Source organism: Zonotrichia leucophrys, chromosome 5 (assembly GCF_028769735.1).
Source record: "Zonotrichia leucophrys gambelii isolate GWCS_2022_RI chromosome 5, RI_Zleu_2.0, whole genome shotgun sequence".
Lineage (NCBI taxonomy): Eukaryota > Metazoa > Chordata > Aves > Passeriformes > Passerellidae > Zonotrichia > Zonotrichia leucophrys.
Window position 1 is genome coordinate 38078998 of NC_088175.1, and position 18681 is coordinate 38097678.

The window sequence follows — 18681 nt, forward strand, 5'->3', positions numbered from 1 at the left end:
TGAATGTATTATAGCAATTCCATGTGCTAAAGAGATTGCATAATCTCACTCAAAAGGTTTCCTTAAAAAAGAGATTAGGACTATATAGTTACTGTAGTTACTGCAGACTTTTCACTTATCCTCTCAGTTTTTTCCTTTTCCTGTGGAAGAGACTTTTAAAAAACTAAGTAAAATCAGCCCACACTTTATTTCCCTTCTCCCTGTCCTGAAAATATCTGGCAATGTTACTTCTCCTTCTCTTCTGCAAGAAGTCACAGGCTTAGAAACTGATTCAATCCAAGCATTAATCCCTCAGAGCAAGCCAGACAGGCAAATTGTCATTACCAAACCCTACAGGCTCTGCTGACAAATCAATACAAGCTACTCCAGCTGCAGTGGAGGTCTGTTTCAGACCTTGTCTAGATTACAAATCTCATTTTGCTGCTGCACCCTGCTTGTCAGAAGCACAGAGCAAAGAGGAAAAATATATCTTCTACTTAAAGCAAGACCAGATAAAGACTCATACCAAGTAACCTTGAAAGGTACATTTATTTGAAAAAGTTCAGCTGCCACCTTCCATCTCTTTGCAATTACAGCTGAACAGGGATGGGAGCTTGGGGGAGCAGGGATTCCCTTCCCTCCCCAAATGAGCTTTTCCTGGTTCCCCAGGGTGTTTTCCTCACCCTCTGCTGGGACACCATGGGATGCTGTATGCTCATTGAGGGAGGCACAAACCTGCCTTTACTCTTTGCTACTCTGCTGTGCAGAGAAACAAAGTCCCAACTTCAAAACATGTACGTGCAGTTGAGAAATCTGGAGAGAGATTTTGCAGCAGATAGAAGTGACCTTGTGAAATCTCACAGCCTGATTCCTTTTCTGAGAGCAGAAAACCAAAATAGCTGACTCAGATACACCAGTAAGAAGGACAGCTAAAAGAAAGCTCTCAAGTAAATTTTTAAATGTCTTAAGTTTTTAAAGGCAGGATTCAAAGTGAAAATAATCAGTTTTCATTAGTTCCTCAGTAAAGAGACTCTCACAACATATCTGTGATTGCTACTCCTTAAAGTAAGTCATCCTCAAACCATTTGGAATAAAAAAACAAAATTGAAGGCAGTCAGCCACCACCTTATAAAACCCACACACTTTCCTGATAATCCCTTCCTTTTTTCTGGCACAGATATTTTCCTCTTTCCCTTCCCTGTTAGAGAAATTGAGGCAAATTTCTCCATGCATGCCCAATGGAGCAATACCAGTGCCACCATCCTCCCAGAAGGTGAAAGCTGTCCCAGGCACAACAGCTGGGGCTCCTCTCAAAGCAGCAGAGCTTGCAGTGCCCAGCACCTTCTCCCTGCCTGCCGCTGCAGGATCTGGGCATTCCCAGCGGGGCCCCTCGTGTGCACAGCCCCAGCACACCCTGGGCAGAACGGTGCCCTCGGACTGTGCCTGAGGCAGATCAGATGCTGCCTGTCAGAAGCTCGCAGTCAGCACGGGTGTGGTGCCAGCCCCCAGACAGAGCCAACAGGAAGGATTTGGGGTGGCAGCCATGCCACCAGCACAGCTTGCTCTGCTCTGAGTGCTGCATGCAACAGAAGCCTGGTGGAAAACAGCTGAGAAGCTTTGGCTGCAACTCCACAGAAATCATCAAGGAGGCTCAAGCCATCCCAGGCCACTTCACATCTTGCCTGAATGCCATGTCTGCAGTACAGCAAAGTACAAATTAATTCCCCTGCTAATAACAAATAAGTCATTACCTTTGAGGGAAAAAGGTTTACACAAACATCCATATAATTATGGATAAATTCTGCTTTCCCTTAGTGTCTCCAAGCCAAACATGGCTAGTATGCCTTTCAAAAGCCACCTTCAAATTAACAAATTAATATTAGTTTATCAAACAACATAAGCCTGAAACAGAAGTAAACTGATCCAGAACATACTCAAATTAATTGACCTCATTTTGCTGGGTGGAAAAAAATTTTTCTACAGAATACTACTGTATTTCTTAAATGCACCCTGTTTTACAGGCAGCTGAGGCTTTGTGTTCTAGTGCTAAACCACACTTTTACAGGCTCTACAAGCACACTTAGCCACTGCTTTGTGGATAATCTGATGTAAATTTGAGAGAAGAAGCATCACCCAAACTTACTTAGCAAGTATTTTCTACAAAGTTATCGCCAGCTGCACACAAACCTAATTCTTGGCAGTGTTTCACAAAATACAAATTTGTGTGAGCTGCAGTATCTCATATCTAGAGCATCCTCCCACCTCCATCTTTTTTTCTTTAACAAGAGGGGAAATACTGACAGAAGCAGAGAGATGACTTCGATCCCACATAGGGGAGAAACTGCAAGATAAATATGAAATCACATCCTAAAATGACTCTTCCTAGAGCTGGTTTTGTTCACAACAGATAAAAAAGAAAGCCCACTTGAAGAGATGAAAGTGAGGCAAGGAGGGTAAGAAGTGGAACAGAGCAGGCAGACCAAGTAGGCAGCACTGCTACGATCCAGACCACAGCGAGGCAGGGAGCAGCTCTGGGAAAACCCCACAGCCAGGGCCCCTGACTTCAGCCTGAGTATCCCTGCTCCAGGGGGGATCCTGCTCAGTCAGGCCATGGCACCCTGGCCATGCTCTGAGTGGGAGCAACCTGGCTCCCTTTGGAAGGACTCACACACACCTACAGAGTACTGGGGTCCGAAAGGAGGTGTCCCTGCTGCCACCCAGGACTAGTGCTGAGCTGCTGGGGGATTCCATCCACGATAACGAACCTGGGCAGTTGCCATAGAGCCTCTGGAGCTGCTCCATCAAAGCTGCTCCAGAAAGTGCCAGATGAAGCAGAAATAATTAGCAGACCTGCAAGAACAGAGGTTCCCAGACAAATACAACAATAAAGACCAGCTTGACCCAAAAGAGTATAGCAGACACACAGCTGAGCTCTGCAAATCACACAAGTGTGAATTCTGTTCCTTGTGCAGCAGCCGAGCTGCTGCAGGCCCTGGCAGCAGGCACAAGACAGCACTTGGCTAGAGAAAAGCTGGTGCTGCCTGTATCCAGGAGTAACCACCACTGCAATAGCCCACACAATTATTTCCTTGCCTTGCTGTGAAACAGGTAGACACAGAAACCTGTCATCAAGGAAGGATACATCACACCCCCTGTATTTTTCTCTTTAGCTAAGCAGCCACATGGCCTTTTCAGCTGTTAGCTACGCTTCACAAAGCAGCCTTTCAAAGGAGCAAGCAAACATCGTGAGAGATGCTGGAGTCATCTCTCCAGGCTGGAGTTCCAGGAAAACATGCAGTGGGGACCTTAAAAAAAAATGTTTATGGTGCCACAAGAGAGGGAGGGGAGCAGGTTTCCCCCTATCACTGCAGTCACCGTGCACAGCTGTGGAGCCTACAGCGAGAGAAACTCTGACCACAGAAAGGTTCACCAGCACCACTACTGACTGCTCTAAAGGCAGAAATAAAATCAGCTTTGGTTTGGACCCAGGCTCGCCTCATTGCTGACACCACTTGCTTTTCAGCTATTTATTATCCTCTTGCTGCCTGGACTTTGCTTGACACCTCAGCAGTGTGTGCTCTCACACGCTGCAGCTTCGCACGAACAGCAAGCTGGGTCTAATTCTGAGTCAGGACTTGCGGGCGGCTCTCCGCTGCAGCAGGCTGGAAATTATGTAACAGCTTGCCTCTGGTTTTGAGACATCAAAAATCTCATTGGATTAGAGGAGGAAACACAGTCCACTTGCCATTCCTCACCTACCAGCTCTGCCAGTGCGGGGAGTGGGCATCAGGCATCAGCTCTGGGCATTTGACTTTCTGCATTTGCAGCCTATGGGTTCTGGGAGAGGATACAGTGCCTGGGAAGGGAACAGGTCTCTCTGCCTTGGGAGGAGACAGGTTGGAGCTAACAGACACAAATGCATTTTCATTTTGTCCCCCATGGGTTTCAAGATTAACAACTAATCCCTTCCAGAGGTTTTTTTTCAGGCTGTTGCAGAAGGAGGCAGATAATGCATCAATTTATCAATGCTTGCTGATTTTATATTTAAAATTTTTTCTCCACCAAAACAAGGGCCAGACAGTAGGAAAATGAAGAGAGCTTATATGAAAAATCACACAGCTCCACCAGAGAAGTCCCAATTGCCAGTACACCCTGTTCCTCCAAATCCCAGCCTCTTACCTTCCATGGTCATAGGATTCCCACCTATTGCAGTTCTGCTGAACACCAACAAAGTAACCCAGCAGTGAGAGCAAATGGTGCCCTGCTGGGTTATTGAGCAGAGAGATAGGTACAAATGCCCCTTTTCAGGAAATTCTAGAATCAGTTCATGGGCAAAGTCAGTCCTGAAAAAACTGAGCATGAAGCACTGCTGTAAGGCAGATCTGCAGCAAATGCTGCAAGTCCCAAGTATCTGGCATTTTCCCTCAGGCTTCAATCCAAGGAGAGGGGTTGTATATACAGTAGGATTGCTAAAGCGGCAGATTTATAAACACAACTTTCCTTCAGAATGAAACATCTGAGTTTGCACTGCAGCCCTTATGGGAATTATATTTCTCTTTCAAAGACAAAACAGACTCATTAACTCTCGTATGATGATGTCTTGGTAGCAGAAAAAGACTGCGTAAGCTCCAACCATTTCCTAAACATTCCTTTAGCAATTTCAGGAGCTAAAAACTGTTAATTTGCATGAGTGCTGATGAAAAGGACTTGTGAGTAATTAAGTCAAGTTGATCACAAAGGTAGCTTTGTCTCACTATAAAAGCTCTGTTCCATTTTAGTCTTGAATATTCAATGCTTATAAAAATGTGCATGTCTGAGTGTATAAAATTTACATAATGTAAAATCCCCAACTCTTAAAACAAATGTGATTTTAAAGTTCCTCTTTGTGGCTCCAGTTATAAGTGCCACAGCATAAGAAATGGAAAACGATCAAGTCAGTTTATCACATCTAAATATTACATGATCTCGTTAGTTGCTCTAATTGCTGCTAGGATATTTAAAACTGCCTGGCTACACAGAGAGCATATTCTTCAGGGTCCATTTCAATGCAGGAGGACAGAAAACGTGGTTCTTACAGTTTTCAGTGGGCTTTAACAGATGTCAGAGGAAGTCACTGCCAAAAGATGCACTTCCACTCCGCTGCGCATCCTGGTGACCCACTCCCAGCACCTCCCCCATGTCAGAGGTGATGACCACAACACGTCAAAGGAAGTAGTTGGAAACATTGGGTTTTTTCTTTCAAGGTTATTTTTCAGCCAAATCAGCAGCTTGATTCAACTCTGCTCATCTTGGTGGCAGCAGTACTGCCATAATTCAGCTGGCATCAGCAGTGAAACAGAACCCACAGACAAATGAAATAATGCTGTCAGCCCTTCTTTGGCACATGAACAGTCTTTCCCCACTCCGTGGCCCTCGGATTTCTCAGGAAAGAGGATTTCTGAGGAAAGGCATTCAGGAGGGAGTGGTAACTTTTATCATGGCCATATGCCGTTAGTCTAGAATCAGAAATAAGTCTGCATCTTACCTCACAGAGGGAAAAATCTCACTTCCAACAATAGCCTTTATCTCACAGTCTGTCCCACAACTTGCCTGCACCAAGAGTTTTACCTCAGGCTAAGTCTGACAGATGCCAAGTTGCTCCTTTTGACACTGAGCAAAAATACCCCAGAAATTAAATGTGAGTGCTGGTGGCTGCCACCCCACTCAGGGTCTAGGAAACATCCTGCCTTGTGCCGCCAGCAGCTGCCTCTGCAGTAAACAACTTGTGCACAGAGGGGCTGGGGAAGTGAAACACAACTGCCCCTGGGGCAGGAGTTTTCTTCTCACTTGATAGCACAGCAGGGGGATTTTTTAAAGGCATGTAATCTAATAAATCACGTAATCTGATAGGAAACAACACTAGTCTTCTTTTTCCTCTTTCAAGCTGTTAGCACGCACACAGCAGCATCAGCTGCTTCAGAAAGTACAGAAATTTTCTCTCCCTTACTCAAAGGGAAGAAAACCCTCTTGTTTCCAGCAGCCCCTTTTTTTTTTTTAACAGTCAACAAATTAAACTGAACAAATTAAAACACTGAAAACCATCAGTGCCTTCTAAAAATCATCCAGCAGGCTTTCACTCGGTTACATAAGAACCTCTGCCTATCTGACCAGTGTCAATAAAACACAGCAACACGTATTCACATTTGTGATTGTTCAGGTGTGTCATGGTTACTTCATCTTGCACATTTTCCTTTTTCAGAAACTGCATTTATATTTGTGGGACTAAAAGGCAAACAGCACCCAGGTTGATTTCCTGCTGATAGAAACTTCCTTCTCTTTGCCCCCTCCTGCCTCCAAGGCAGTTGTCATTATCTCTCCTCTTTCCCTTTGCTGGCCCCTGTTGCAGAAAACCTTTTGATTTTTCTACACTCCAGAAAAGGCATCCCATCTTCTTTAAAAACTTCAAGTGAATTCCTTGTTGATCTTGGCAGGCTACTAGCAGCATTTCTTAAGTGCAAAGGAAGATTATCCTTAATTCTACACTCACATTGATAAAAATATTTACTCCCAGGGCTATATGGCCCACATTTTAAAAGTCCAGTACCTCCATCATCTTCCTCAGTAAAACAAAAACAAAACTTGTAGGCTACACACATGTAAAAAGGGATCCTAGTTTTGTTATAGGCTAAAAAGCTGAAGGGAGGAGACTTCAAAATAAAGCAAGCAAGTCATGCAATACCTGAAAGTAATCTGTGATGAAGGATCCAAGTTCACTCTTCAGCAGCCGTCTGTAGACAGAAGGAATGGAGCCATGAAGTAGCAGCCACTGCTGGTCATTTCTTACAGCTATATCTGAACTTTACTACCAGGCATACCAAAGATACAGCAATGTATGGGAATGGGTCCTTTTGGACACAGATTTCTCTTACATACGTATTTTACAAAGGCTATTCTCAAATTATAAAGGAATTAAACAGTTTCTCTGAAGTCTTCGATATTATAAACCATACACCTAGAACAAGCGAAAAAAGAAATTACCTCCCTGAATGAGCAGAAAGCTGGAAAGAAAATCTGGAGTTATTTAGGTTGAAATCCATAATTTTTTCTGCTTTCTTGTTTAAACAAAGATGCCTTTCATGTCATTGATGACAGGATATCTCCCTAATATTGTACTTCCTTTTCTTTTGGAAGCAGAAGGAGAGGAGAAATGAAACAGAAGCTGCACCCACATTTTAACTGCCACATTTCAAACAATAAAAAACAAGGCATATTTTCCAAGGAAGAAATTCTAGAAACTTAACAAGAGGTGTTTTAAATACATACAGACAAAAATCACTCTAAAGAAGTCTTTCTGATGAAAATTGTTGGCTTTTAAATTAGGCCGTGATAAAAGCTTTAAATTCTAATATATATTTGTGTTTTTTAAAAAAATTATATAAAAATGAGGATTGTCTTACATCAGAGGTGGTATCAAAAAAACAACCCAGGATATTCAGTGCATTTGCACTTTAAGCTTTCAGTGATTGAGAATAAATTCTGTAGCAGTAAATTCTGCCTAAAATTTAAAGGTTGCCCAACATTTGCCAATGCCAAACACTGCAATTTTTTTTCTGTTCTAAGAGTGTTGCTTTTTACCAATGTAAAGTACAGTCAAGAGTTCTTGAAAACAGCATTTGAATCAGCAACCATCCAGTTCTTAGGCTGGGTTTCTGCCACCAAACTGTGCCACTTCACCTCATCTCTGCTCAAAGTCAAATTTGAGAGCCTTCCTCTCTAACCACTTTACAATGCTTCTGCATTTATTTGCATGCCAACATGCCTTTACTCTTTCTCTCTCTGAGTGTTTGTATTCACCCATCCAAATCAAAGCCCATGTCTATGTCCATGAGACCAATAAATCAGGTAAGTCTTTGGGGACTGATTTGTCAGAAGTTTTCCACTGGCTTCAGCCAATCCAGCAGGCTCTCCACCTGACTGGACAAGCCCAGTGGGATTTGGCTTCATGCAGGTAAGACCAGCAACCAGACACTTGCACCTTAGGAAAAAAATCAAGGGAGGGGTCTCTTCCTAAGCATGGCCAGGTCATCTCCCAGTTACAGAAATTCCATTTACCAAAGGCATTTATTACATTTCCTCTTGCTGTGACAACTGACTTTCAGAGCAGGTAAAAAAAAACTAAAATTAGCCAGTGAGATGGTATCAAATCACAGCAAGATAAAATCTAGGTGGCAGCAATCCAGAACAAAATGTTACCACCTGCTCATCTCCTGGTCCAGTCATTACCATCCTCCTTTAAAACTGTCCCGTGTTTCCCCTTGCCAAATGATGAAGCACTGTGCAGAACCTGAGAGCCTCTTACTGCATTTGCAAACTACAGCCCAGGAGCAGAGTGGAGAACTACAAACAAGGGCAAGGAAAATGCACCAGCTCAACTCCATGGGCCACGAGAGTCGTCTGTCTCAGAGGTCTGGCTTTTCTCCAGTGTCAAGCTAGGGATTCCCCTTGTGCACAGGGCCCACCCTGTGCTGGGAGCTCCATCCAGAACCACAGGTGTGAGGCTGCAGGTGTTCATGCAGACACATGCAGAGGCCTGTCCTTTGCTCCTTAGATAGGCATTAATGTGGATGTGAAATGGTCTATTTAAAGAGTGACATTTGGAGATGTAACCAATGCTCAGGGCACCTGCAGGAACATTAATCATGTAATTCAAGGTGAGCGCTTCCAAGTACAGCCTGGCAGTGCACGTCTGTGAAAAAGGGCATTTCCCCTCCCACCATGAGCACTGCCCTCAAAGCATACATAGTACATAAAGAATTTCCTGTTCTTTGCCTGGTTTTCACGACTCTGCATTCACTTCAGCAAACAGCATGAAGAGAGCATGGTCCAGCCTCTGGGGCCAAGCCCAGACCCCACAGCAGTTCTGCCCAGTTCTGCCTCCCTGGAAGGGTGGGAATGAGCACCTGCTTGCACTTCAGGGGAAAAGCAGGATGCAGCCACTGCCATGGGCAACAGGCGAGTCACAAACCCAAAGCCACTCCCCAAGTCTGCTAACAAGCTAGGGATTTAGGTATTTCCCAAGCCTTATGACATCTGGTTTTATTTTCTTGTCCACAAATACTCATCCCGTGGAGAATTAAGACTGCTCCAAGTGCTTAACCTAACTTGAAGACTTCTGACCTGAACACACTAAAATATCATTAAAGTGCAAGATGCTGCCCTTGCTCAACTCTCAAAAGGAATTATATTAAACTTTTTGGGTTTGGGACTAGACCAAATTGGACAGAGTCTCCTGCCCTGATAGCTGCATTTATTTTGAAAGTGGGGAAAGGGGTAGTTTAGACTGCTGTTTAGTACATACTTAGCTCAAACTGTCATTTGAATCTTTTGGAGCTCAAAAAAATGCAATAGGAATGAGGGGAGGGCATACAAAAGAAGTAGTAGAGACACGTGTGACAGCACTCTTGATGAATTAATATGGATGCACTGGTAAACAGAGGAGGAGGAACCTACATCCATTAGCCCTGACAATACCTCTCTCAGCAGCACTTGGAAACCAAGGCAAGAATAAATAGTTCTTTATCTACTCCACAGTCCTATCTATTGCTAATCAAACTTTCCAACTAATCAGAATGAAACCACAGATAATCATGAAACATGCTTTTAAAAGAAAACGATACTTTTAACCATCACTAGCATCAGTGACAAAAAATGTTAGCTAGGTTTTTAGTTGTTTTTATCTTTATTGTTCATATTTTCAGGTTTTGCTCTGCAATTATCATGTGAAGATTAAGCCTTTAAACAAAATGCTGTGGTTTGCTTTAAACACTCCACAGTTCTGAGAAGTTTAGTTTAAGAAAAGAGATGCCAATATTATTACGTATAAAACACATCCAAAATAGGCAGAGCTCCTAGGAGGGAACAAAATCCTTACAATCCAAGCCAATACACAACCTGTCCTTATCAAAGCTACACAAGCTGGAGAAAAATTATCCAAATTATCCCATGCCATTCATGTCACTCGATAGCAAGAAAGAAGTAACTTAGCCAGAAATCCCAAAGATGTGCTTAAATTTGCTTTCATCCCTTCTCCTCCCACCAATACCTTTTAACTGTGGTTCTGAAGGCATCAGATCCCAGCAAACACCAAGCAAGCAGCAACAAAAATCCATTTTCATGCATTTCAGCAACCTACCTGATATTTTCATTGAGAGTGTAAAGTTCATTGTTCTGCAAGCCTCCCCCTTTGAACACATTTATCACTGCTGTTTGTACGCTGCCAAAAAAAGAAATGAGACAGGACAACACCCATGAATAACAGTGTGATTTACCACTGAGCACACCATGAGCAAGGCACCAAAAGCAGAGAGATTACAACCAGGTGGAGATAATTTCCCTGAAATAGTTCTACTCTTTCTCACCTTGAAATTGTTACTTTTAATTACCTACATCTCCCCTGGGAGACAGAGCAGAACCAACCTCAAGTTCTGCATAGGGTAAGCAAGGGAAAGTTGTCACATGGGTCCTGCTCGTGCCAGATGTCTCTTGAACACAACTTTGTTTGGGGGATCTTTGCCGGGTGCTGCAGGCTAGTTGCTATGAGGAGACATAGGATTTTTGGTAATATCTGCCAAACACATCACACTGCATTATCCAGTGATCCTGCCATGAGCCACCCACACTGCAGCATCTGGCAAGACCCTGGCCATGCTGGAGATGTTCTACAGCCAGCATCACCTCAGTCAGATCCCAGTTTGAGCACTGTTAATTCTTGTAAGATGCTGCTGGAGTATCTTCTAATTCTCTCACCAGCACAGAGGAAGTAATAAAGTGACAGCAGACAAGAAGGTTTAGCAGTTCTAAATCTTGCCGTGGCTAACAAGGGCATATGTCATTCCCTAAGCAGACATTCCTTTCTGTGGGCTAGTTATGGCATCTGCATGCTTCACAGACCTCAGCTCACTATCATGGCACAAAACTGCAGTGTTTTTGCCAGGCTACTTTTGTGTGACATTGGTAAACTGAGCTAGGTCGGCAAGTAAGAAGAGTCTGCAGAGCACAGAGCTGGTGCCATGTGGCAGAAGGGAAGGTGGGAACACCCACTTCTGGTAGCAGCAGACCATTACAGCAGATCACAACACAGGACTCTTCACCTTTCACACTGTTTTTCCAGTTGCCATTGCTGCAAGACACACATAGCAGACAAGATTTAGCTATCAGTAGGAAATGCTGATTGAAGCCACGAACTTAGTAGTTGTCAGAGGAACTTGACTGTGATAAAAGCTTCATAATATGCAAATACATGCCTTTGTGAATTAATAAACTGGCATTTATTACAGTACTAGGATTATGTTTTCCTAAATGGTACTTAAAAGATGCAACTGTTTACAAAAAGCAATTTTGATTTTCAGGACAGTATGGCTGAAAAACAACTGAGCACTAGTAGGTCTAAATTTTTCATCTCCACAGATGCTTTCAATGCCAGCAAAGCCTGGACATGTCAAAAATTTGTGCATGCTTATAAACAGATGAGCTTAGTCTTAAATGGTGTGAAGCACAAGCGTAAGATAGACGTAACCCTCGCTGAGTTGCTGCTGCAGGGCGAGAGCTCGGGCAGGGGGGTCCTGCTGACCTGTTCCAGGCAGAGTTGGAGCTGAGCTGCATGGCCTGCCGGGCTGCCTGGAAGCGAGGCAGATCGCTGAGCACAGGGGAGCTCATGAAGCGTGGCCGGGGCCTTCTGAACGAGCCCATCCTGTGGAACTGCAGCGCCAAGGACAGAGCTACGGTGAACCCTCCTTTCATAGGGTCAGGTGCAGCGGAGCAGGACCATCAGAAAGGCTCTTCTCTCCAAGGTTCAAGCATCAACCTCAGCAATGTCCATGAGTCGTCAAGCCCAAGGACTCAGCCGAAACCGAAGGGTCAGCCCTGGACTAGCGATTCCCCACGGTGCCGGGCTGTGACATGCGCTGCATGATGAAGGAACTGAAGCAGTCCTGCAATGCAAAGAGAAAAGAAAAGAGTAAGGAACAGAAGGGAGAGATGAAAATATTCTGTGCCATTAACAGCACCTTGGGAAGACTCTGGAATTCCAGAGTTCTTCAAGAGCCCTATTTCCCATCTTGGCCCTTAAACAATGACCCAACGGAGCCAGTCAGAAATGCAAGCATGGTCTCTCTTTTGACTTCAATTAGCAGAGCTGCAAGATGCCTCAACTCTTCTGCCAGAGGCACTTGCAAATACCTTTAAATACAGTTAGCCACTCAGCCTGTATATAAAATAGTAGAACTGGAGAAAGAGAAAACTATTCCACTAGAGAGGTACAAAAGATGAACAACAGAAAAAAAGATGCATAGACTAACACAGTGCTTTTTTTTGAGAAGTGTTGTGCAAGGGAATAAACCCACTTGCTATCAGTTCACTACAAAAAGAATATAATAAGGAGCTTCTTCAAAAGAGTTCTAACATGCAGATATTTTGAGCATGAGCAGGGCTTTTATGTTTCTGGTTTTTCTACAGCACAAGGAGTAATTGCTAGGCCAATTACGAAATGCCCGTATTTTCCACTCTGATCACCATCTCTGTGTAGATGACTGTGTAGCCCCAAGTAAACCACAGAAATAGAAGAAGCGAGCTTGAATAAAAGCCACAAAAAAACGTTGGCAAAGCTTCTGTACTTTGAAATCCTCCCACTTTAGATGAATGCAAGCAATAGATGTAGTTGGCAGTTTTGAGAATGAGATGTGGGACACAGGAGAGCAGAGGGGAAAAGAAACAAACAAAAGAGTTGTGCAACTGAACTGCACATGAAAGATGTAAAGCAAAACCTCTTTTCTACTACATCTACAGCACGAGGTGAAAAGAGACATGGTCAGACAAAAACAATGCTATGTGTCTGCACTAATTTGACTGGTGTTCAGCCCCAGGAAAATCTTTCCACTGCCCAAACTATAATTAACTCTTACATATAAGAAAACAGCTTTCTTCCCACCTGGCCAGCCCCATTTTATGCTGAGCTCACTTTGTTACCCCAGTTCTGCACAGCCTCGGCAGATTCTGATCAATCACCATGAAGCCTTTGCAAGGCCTTTGCTGTGCCATGGACACCCCATGGCCTGCCAATGAGGAAGCTAATGGAGAAAACACTCCACTTTTTAGGCACTGAAACACACAGTACTATCATTCTTGGTGCTATTCAAGAAATAAATACTATTGTTTTACCCTCACAAGCTAAATACAGTTTGCAGAGATCTCTGTGGACCTGGAACATGGCTACGAGTGCAACTTTTTCCTGCCTTTAGACAACTCCTGGCTGTCTTCAGAGATGACAAAGCCCAGACAGTCTTTTGTGACATAAGCTTAGCCCTAACTGTTGTTGCTTGAAAGGGCAGCAGTCTGTTGATTCTTTGCCTGCTCTGTTACAATTAAAATAAAAACAAAAACAAAGTCATAACTTCTAGACATTAAGACTAAATGTAAACTAGTACAACCACATCAGGAGTATCTTTTGTGTGCATTTTGCAGCACCAGTTCATTTGACATTGCCCACACATTTTCAATCTGCCAGCAATTTCTCCATTGACAACTGTAACCACATCAGAAAGCGCCAGAGGAAAAGCTACAGCACCTTGGAGAGCCGAGGCAGGTTCTTTTCATAGCAGACCAAAGGGCAGCCACAAGGCACAGCCCAAGCATAGAGGCTGCTTCTGTTGCAAAACAAGAGCTCCTGCCAATGTTTGTCTACAAGTTCCAAAGCTGACAGCATGAGGAGCTGAATGAGTGACAGATCACTTCTCCCGGCAGCACTGTAAAAATTCTCACTTAACAATCTTTACACATAGAAACACAAAATTATTTGGGTTGGAAGAGACCTTAAAGACCATCTGGTTCCAGCCCCCCTGCCACAGGCAGAGACACCTTTCACTTTCAGAGGTAAAATGCAATATAAGCATTATTTCTAGCAGGCATTTAACAGGGCTAGAAAGCAGTGGTTAAGATGTGCTAACCCACAAGCCTCCTCTTACCACTACCCCAGGTGCCACAAAGGCATGCAAGCACCCTTCTCCCCAACAATGAAATCATTTTATAGGATGCATTCATATTCTTTTGAATTAAATTAAGTTGCAAGGGGAAACCTTAAATTCAGAAATGTAAAACAATATAACAACCTTTGTGCCTTAACATATATAAATTCAGGTATGGGTAGGAAATTCTTTGGCCTGTTCTGTGCAAACAGTAAAACAGCACAATGAGGAAGGTCTCTTCTGAGCTTGGGCTAGGGATTTACAAGACTGATTCCACACAGCAGAACCATAGCATTACACTGGGCCCCATGATGAATTTCCTGAGCACTGCTTGCCTAGCGAATGTACTTAAACTCATTGAAACATACATGCTGTTTTCCTTAATCTCTGTTAAAAGTCACCAGGACAGATAAAAACAAGCTCTTGCCTGGGAAGAGCAGATAAGACACCCCAACCCTTCCTTTCCCAACCCAGCCTGCAATCTGTGTTACTGTCAAGTCAACCTTACTTTAGAATCTTATTAGGAATTTAAAGCAAGATCTTCGGCTTTAGGACTTGATTCATGTTCTTATTTCTTCAGGACTCAAAGACTCAAATCTCTCCTATCTTATCTAAACCCAGTAACTATTAAATGGCCCGCACACCAAACTCTTACTCTGAAGGCAGGCTAACCCTAAATGGTGTCCAAGCATAACTGACCTTGGTGTTACCAGAACTGGAAATGCCAGTCTGTGAGAAGGACCATTCTCTCCCCATGCCCACAGCCCATTTAAACTGTTTTCAGAGGCACAAAAAGCTCAAAGTAACAGAGTGTTTACTAAAAAACTGACTTTTGTAGCATGTACTCTGCAGATCCCGTGCACCTACCTGAAGGTACAACAAAGCACCTGAACCCAACCAAACACTTCCTTCACTCCAGATTTTCCTGTCACAGCAACTAGGTTCTACTGAATGTTTTCCCCAAAGCAAGGAAGCCTTGTAAATAATGCTTCATTTTCACAGGGAGGTTGCAGCAGCAGTTTCTTGGCAATATCTGTGGTGTGCATTCTGCAGTGTGCAATTTTTGGGCTTTTTACTGGGAGAAACTACCCCTGTGGCAAGAAAGGCATTAACATAGTTATAGGTTAGTGAGAAGCCCTCATGGTATTCAGGCTATTTGAGCTATTGGGAACAAACAGCATTTAGCAAAATGCTGAGCAAGGAACAATTTCATCTTGCTGTGAAAACTCTCACAGAATCATGCAGAAATGTTCAGAAACACACTGTTCTTCTAGAGGCTTTCACTATAAACTCCTTCACATCTGCATTTTCTTCTTGCTGGGATTAAAGTGGTTTAGAAGGCTACAAAATAAAACTTCTAATAGTCACAATCCTATTAGCAGTCACAGAACTTGAAAAAGCTTTACAGAGAAGCAAATACTTTTCCCCTTTTACACAGAATGACAGGAGACACCAGGATGTTCCAGGCACCAAGCAACATTCTCTCCATCAATTATAAAAGACATTAAGAGTCAGAGACTGAAGTGCAGTGGCTGCATAAACATACAGCCACACCACATAATTTCTCACTGCCACGTGGTTCAGCTGCTGGGATAATGCTTTACATGGCATCAGGGGATTTCAGACTGTTTGCCAGTTGATATGTCCTAAAACATTCCCCACTCTCCTCATCTTGCTTAGTGACCCTGCACACCTTTTTTGGCAAGACACATGTCATGGCTAAGTCAGAGAGATAGGTATTGCTCTTCCTTCCCTTCCAGATGTCCTATCCCCCAGTCCTTTTGTTTTCCTTACCCTTGATTAGCATCTCAAAGTCCAGCTACCAAAACCCTCTAGAGCTCTAACACGGCAGAAATGTCATCTGTGTAAAACTCAGGTCTCCAAGGGAGCTAACTCTGCAAAGATGAAAGTCAATGTCCCCAACTGAGGCAGCACAGCAGGACCATGAGTCAATCTGACAACAATGTAATTTCATCCACTTGTAATTCATCACATCTGAGTAAACACTTTTAGGATTAATATGAATCTTCAAAGAAAATAACTGAGCATCGAGACAAATCCTTTTCCAACACACATAGATACGGACATTTATAAAAACATTACAGTCATGAAGCTAGGAAACTTTTATTATTTGTTTTCTGTTAGCCATGAAAAACAACAGAGAAATCATTATAAAATGATTTCATGAATTGACCTTTCCTTCCCAACAGACCATAATATATCTGACTGTCTGGAGGAAAAGCAAGATCAGGAGCCACCCCTACTTCAACATCTCCCTCTACTAAACAAAGAAAAACCCAAAGTAAAACTTGGCACCAAGGTCTCCAAATTATGATTCTTCATGATAATCTTGGGCCAAACAAACAAAAGGCCCATAGTAACTGAGATTTAACAGAACAGACCTTTTAAAATTCCTCTGATGTCTTCTCTGTGAAACTCAGACCAACAGCTGCTAACAGAAGTGACATGGCAGAAAAATCTACCACTCTTTTTGCTTCTTAGAAGAAAACTTTCACCAATTTTACTTCACAATAAATTCACACCAAAAAGCCACTGGTCCAAAAGTAACTTTAAAACACGAGTGAAAAAAATAGTGGAGAATGAAACAGAGCAATAGAGAATGATGGGTTATCCTGACATAACTGATGTTTTGCCATTTAATTATTTTAGTGTTAAAAATAGCCCCTTCATGAAGAAAATTACACACTTGCTTATATTTGCCTTTTATATGCTTCATGCAGTTGTGACATTGATGACCTACGATCATAAAATACACAAACTGGACACTGCAATATGCACTTAAGTGTTTTGTAATCATTTTGAGTGTAGAAGACACATAATCTTTAGAAAAATGCCCCACTGTACTGAGCCTACAGTGCTTAATGAGCAGTCCCATCCTGCCTCAGACACAAAAAGTATGCAGAAAGCTAACCAGATTCTTGTTAGCTGATTCTTCTTCCAGCCCAATAAATCTTTAACAAAGTATGTGATTGGCAAAACCCTTGATGAGAGTTCAGCTGACAAGATCTGAAGACACCACTTCTGACAAAAATCCCTCATTTACCTGCTATGCAGCCACACTGAGAACTGGAAAAGCAGATCACAACCTGTAACTTGGAGCCTTGTAGCTCATCATAATTACACATGGCACATGCATGAACTTCATTTATATTCTTACACAGGCAGTATTTGCCAATACTACATTAACAGCACATTCAGCTCCTCTTATAGCTCCAAATTGCTCAGCTTCTTAAACAAGGTTTGATCATCATCTCGCCTACTTTTCAGGAGAGAAGATGATAAAATTGAGATTCACTCAATAACTAACAGAGGTTATTTCTGGTCAACAATGATCAGAAGCTGTGTCTTAGATACACCTCAGAAGCTATTGAAAGAGTTTCAAAAATGTTCAAGCAGTCTAGGGTCCAGTTTCAAGACATACTCCTTCCTACACCCTTCATGCTTTCATGCCTTCACAGCTTTGGCTATCTGACCCATGAAAAGTTTAGTGCTTAATAAAACAACAGGAATTGAACTACATATTGATCTTAATATGATTTGAATCAAGTCTTGAATCAGCATGGAAAAGTGGTGACCCTTTGTCTTGTGAGCAGCTCCTCAAATAGGGAAAAGTTTATCTCCAGGTGTGTTCATGCCAGCACCAGGAGCATAGCCCATGCTAGGAGACATTCCCAGTTCAGAAAAGGTAAGTGGAAGAGTGTGAGACCAGCCTTCAGGTCTTCCACTCTCGTCAATAGGATTGATCCAAGTCACAAACTTTAACAGACAGCTTCTTCCACCCATAAATTAATGGCATTTGTTTCTGAATCCCAAAAATCATCACCCCTCCCTGCACCATGGGAAAGCCCTGAGGGATCCCAGGGAGGCTCAGCCCCAGGCAGATGGGCCACTCAGTCCTGCAAATCACTCCTTTCATCAGGAGCTCTTGGAGGCATGCTAATAAGAGTAAAAATAATTAGCTCAATTTTCTGGCTGAGGAAATAAAAGTTGCTAAGCCAGTGAAGTGACTTAGCCCGGTCTTCAACCTTGCAAGCCAGGATCCTATTCATCAAACAAAAATATCCCTCTAAGCTGCTTTAATGAACCTTTCAAATTATTTGACAGGGTTGGAGAGAAAAGGATGAATCCGATCTACCTCTCCTTACCTCTCCCTTCCTAAGCTGACTGAATACCAAAAGGTGTCTTTTTTTTTTTTCCTGGCTTCACCACCACAAAGGCAGCAACTTGACGTCCTATAAATAGTCCTGAGGTGTTCCACTGGCCTCATATGTCTGTAATTAAAATGGATATATTTTAACTATTGAGCTTAAATATGTTATCAAAGTGACATCAACAGAACTGGGGAAAACAGCCCTCTTGATACAAAGTTCACACTCTGGTATGCAATCATATAATCAACAATTTTACTGGCACAAAACACTGGCTACCCAAAACAAGATCTCTCCTTCCTTATCTTCCTAGTACACACCCATCTCCACAACAGCATCCCTCTTTTCCATCCCCACCTTTTGCATATTCCTTCTTACAATTTGACCCATACGATGCCTTTATTCACCATACATCTCAAACAACTTCACAAACAGATCTAACTTGGCTTTGATAACAGAACCATCTATAAAGAAATTCAGTGGTATTCACTCAGTTGTGCTCTGAGTTTCTGAGGTTAAATCAAACCTGAAACTCA

General features: G+C 42.8%; 1 protein-coding gene across 3 annotated transcripts in view; it reads right to left on the reverse strand.

The window, feature by feature from the left end:
• PRR5L (proline rich 5 like) overlaps nt 1-18681 on the reverse strand; it is a 41259-nt gene that overhangs the window by 16949 nt on the left and 5629 nt on the right. For 2 of the 3 annotated variants that reach the window (XM_064714516.1, XM_064714517.1), the window contains exons 2-4: nt 11588-11948; nt 10151-10231; nt 6698-6746 (exon numbers count right to left, since the gene is read on the reverse strand). In XM_064714516.1, coding sequence (XP_064570586.1) covers nt 6698-6746; nt 10151-10231; nt 11588-11757 — 300 coding nt within the window. In that variant the 5' untranslated portion in view covers nt 11758-11948. Of the gene's footprint in view, nt 1-6697; nt 6747-10150; nt 10232-11587; nt 11949-18142; nt 18261-18681 lie in introns of those variants that run through there. The other variant, XM_064714519.1, reaches the window with a different exon arrangement.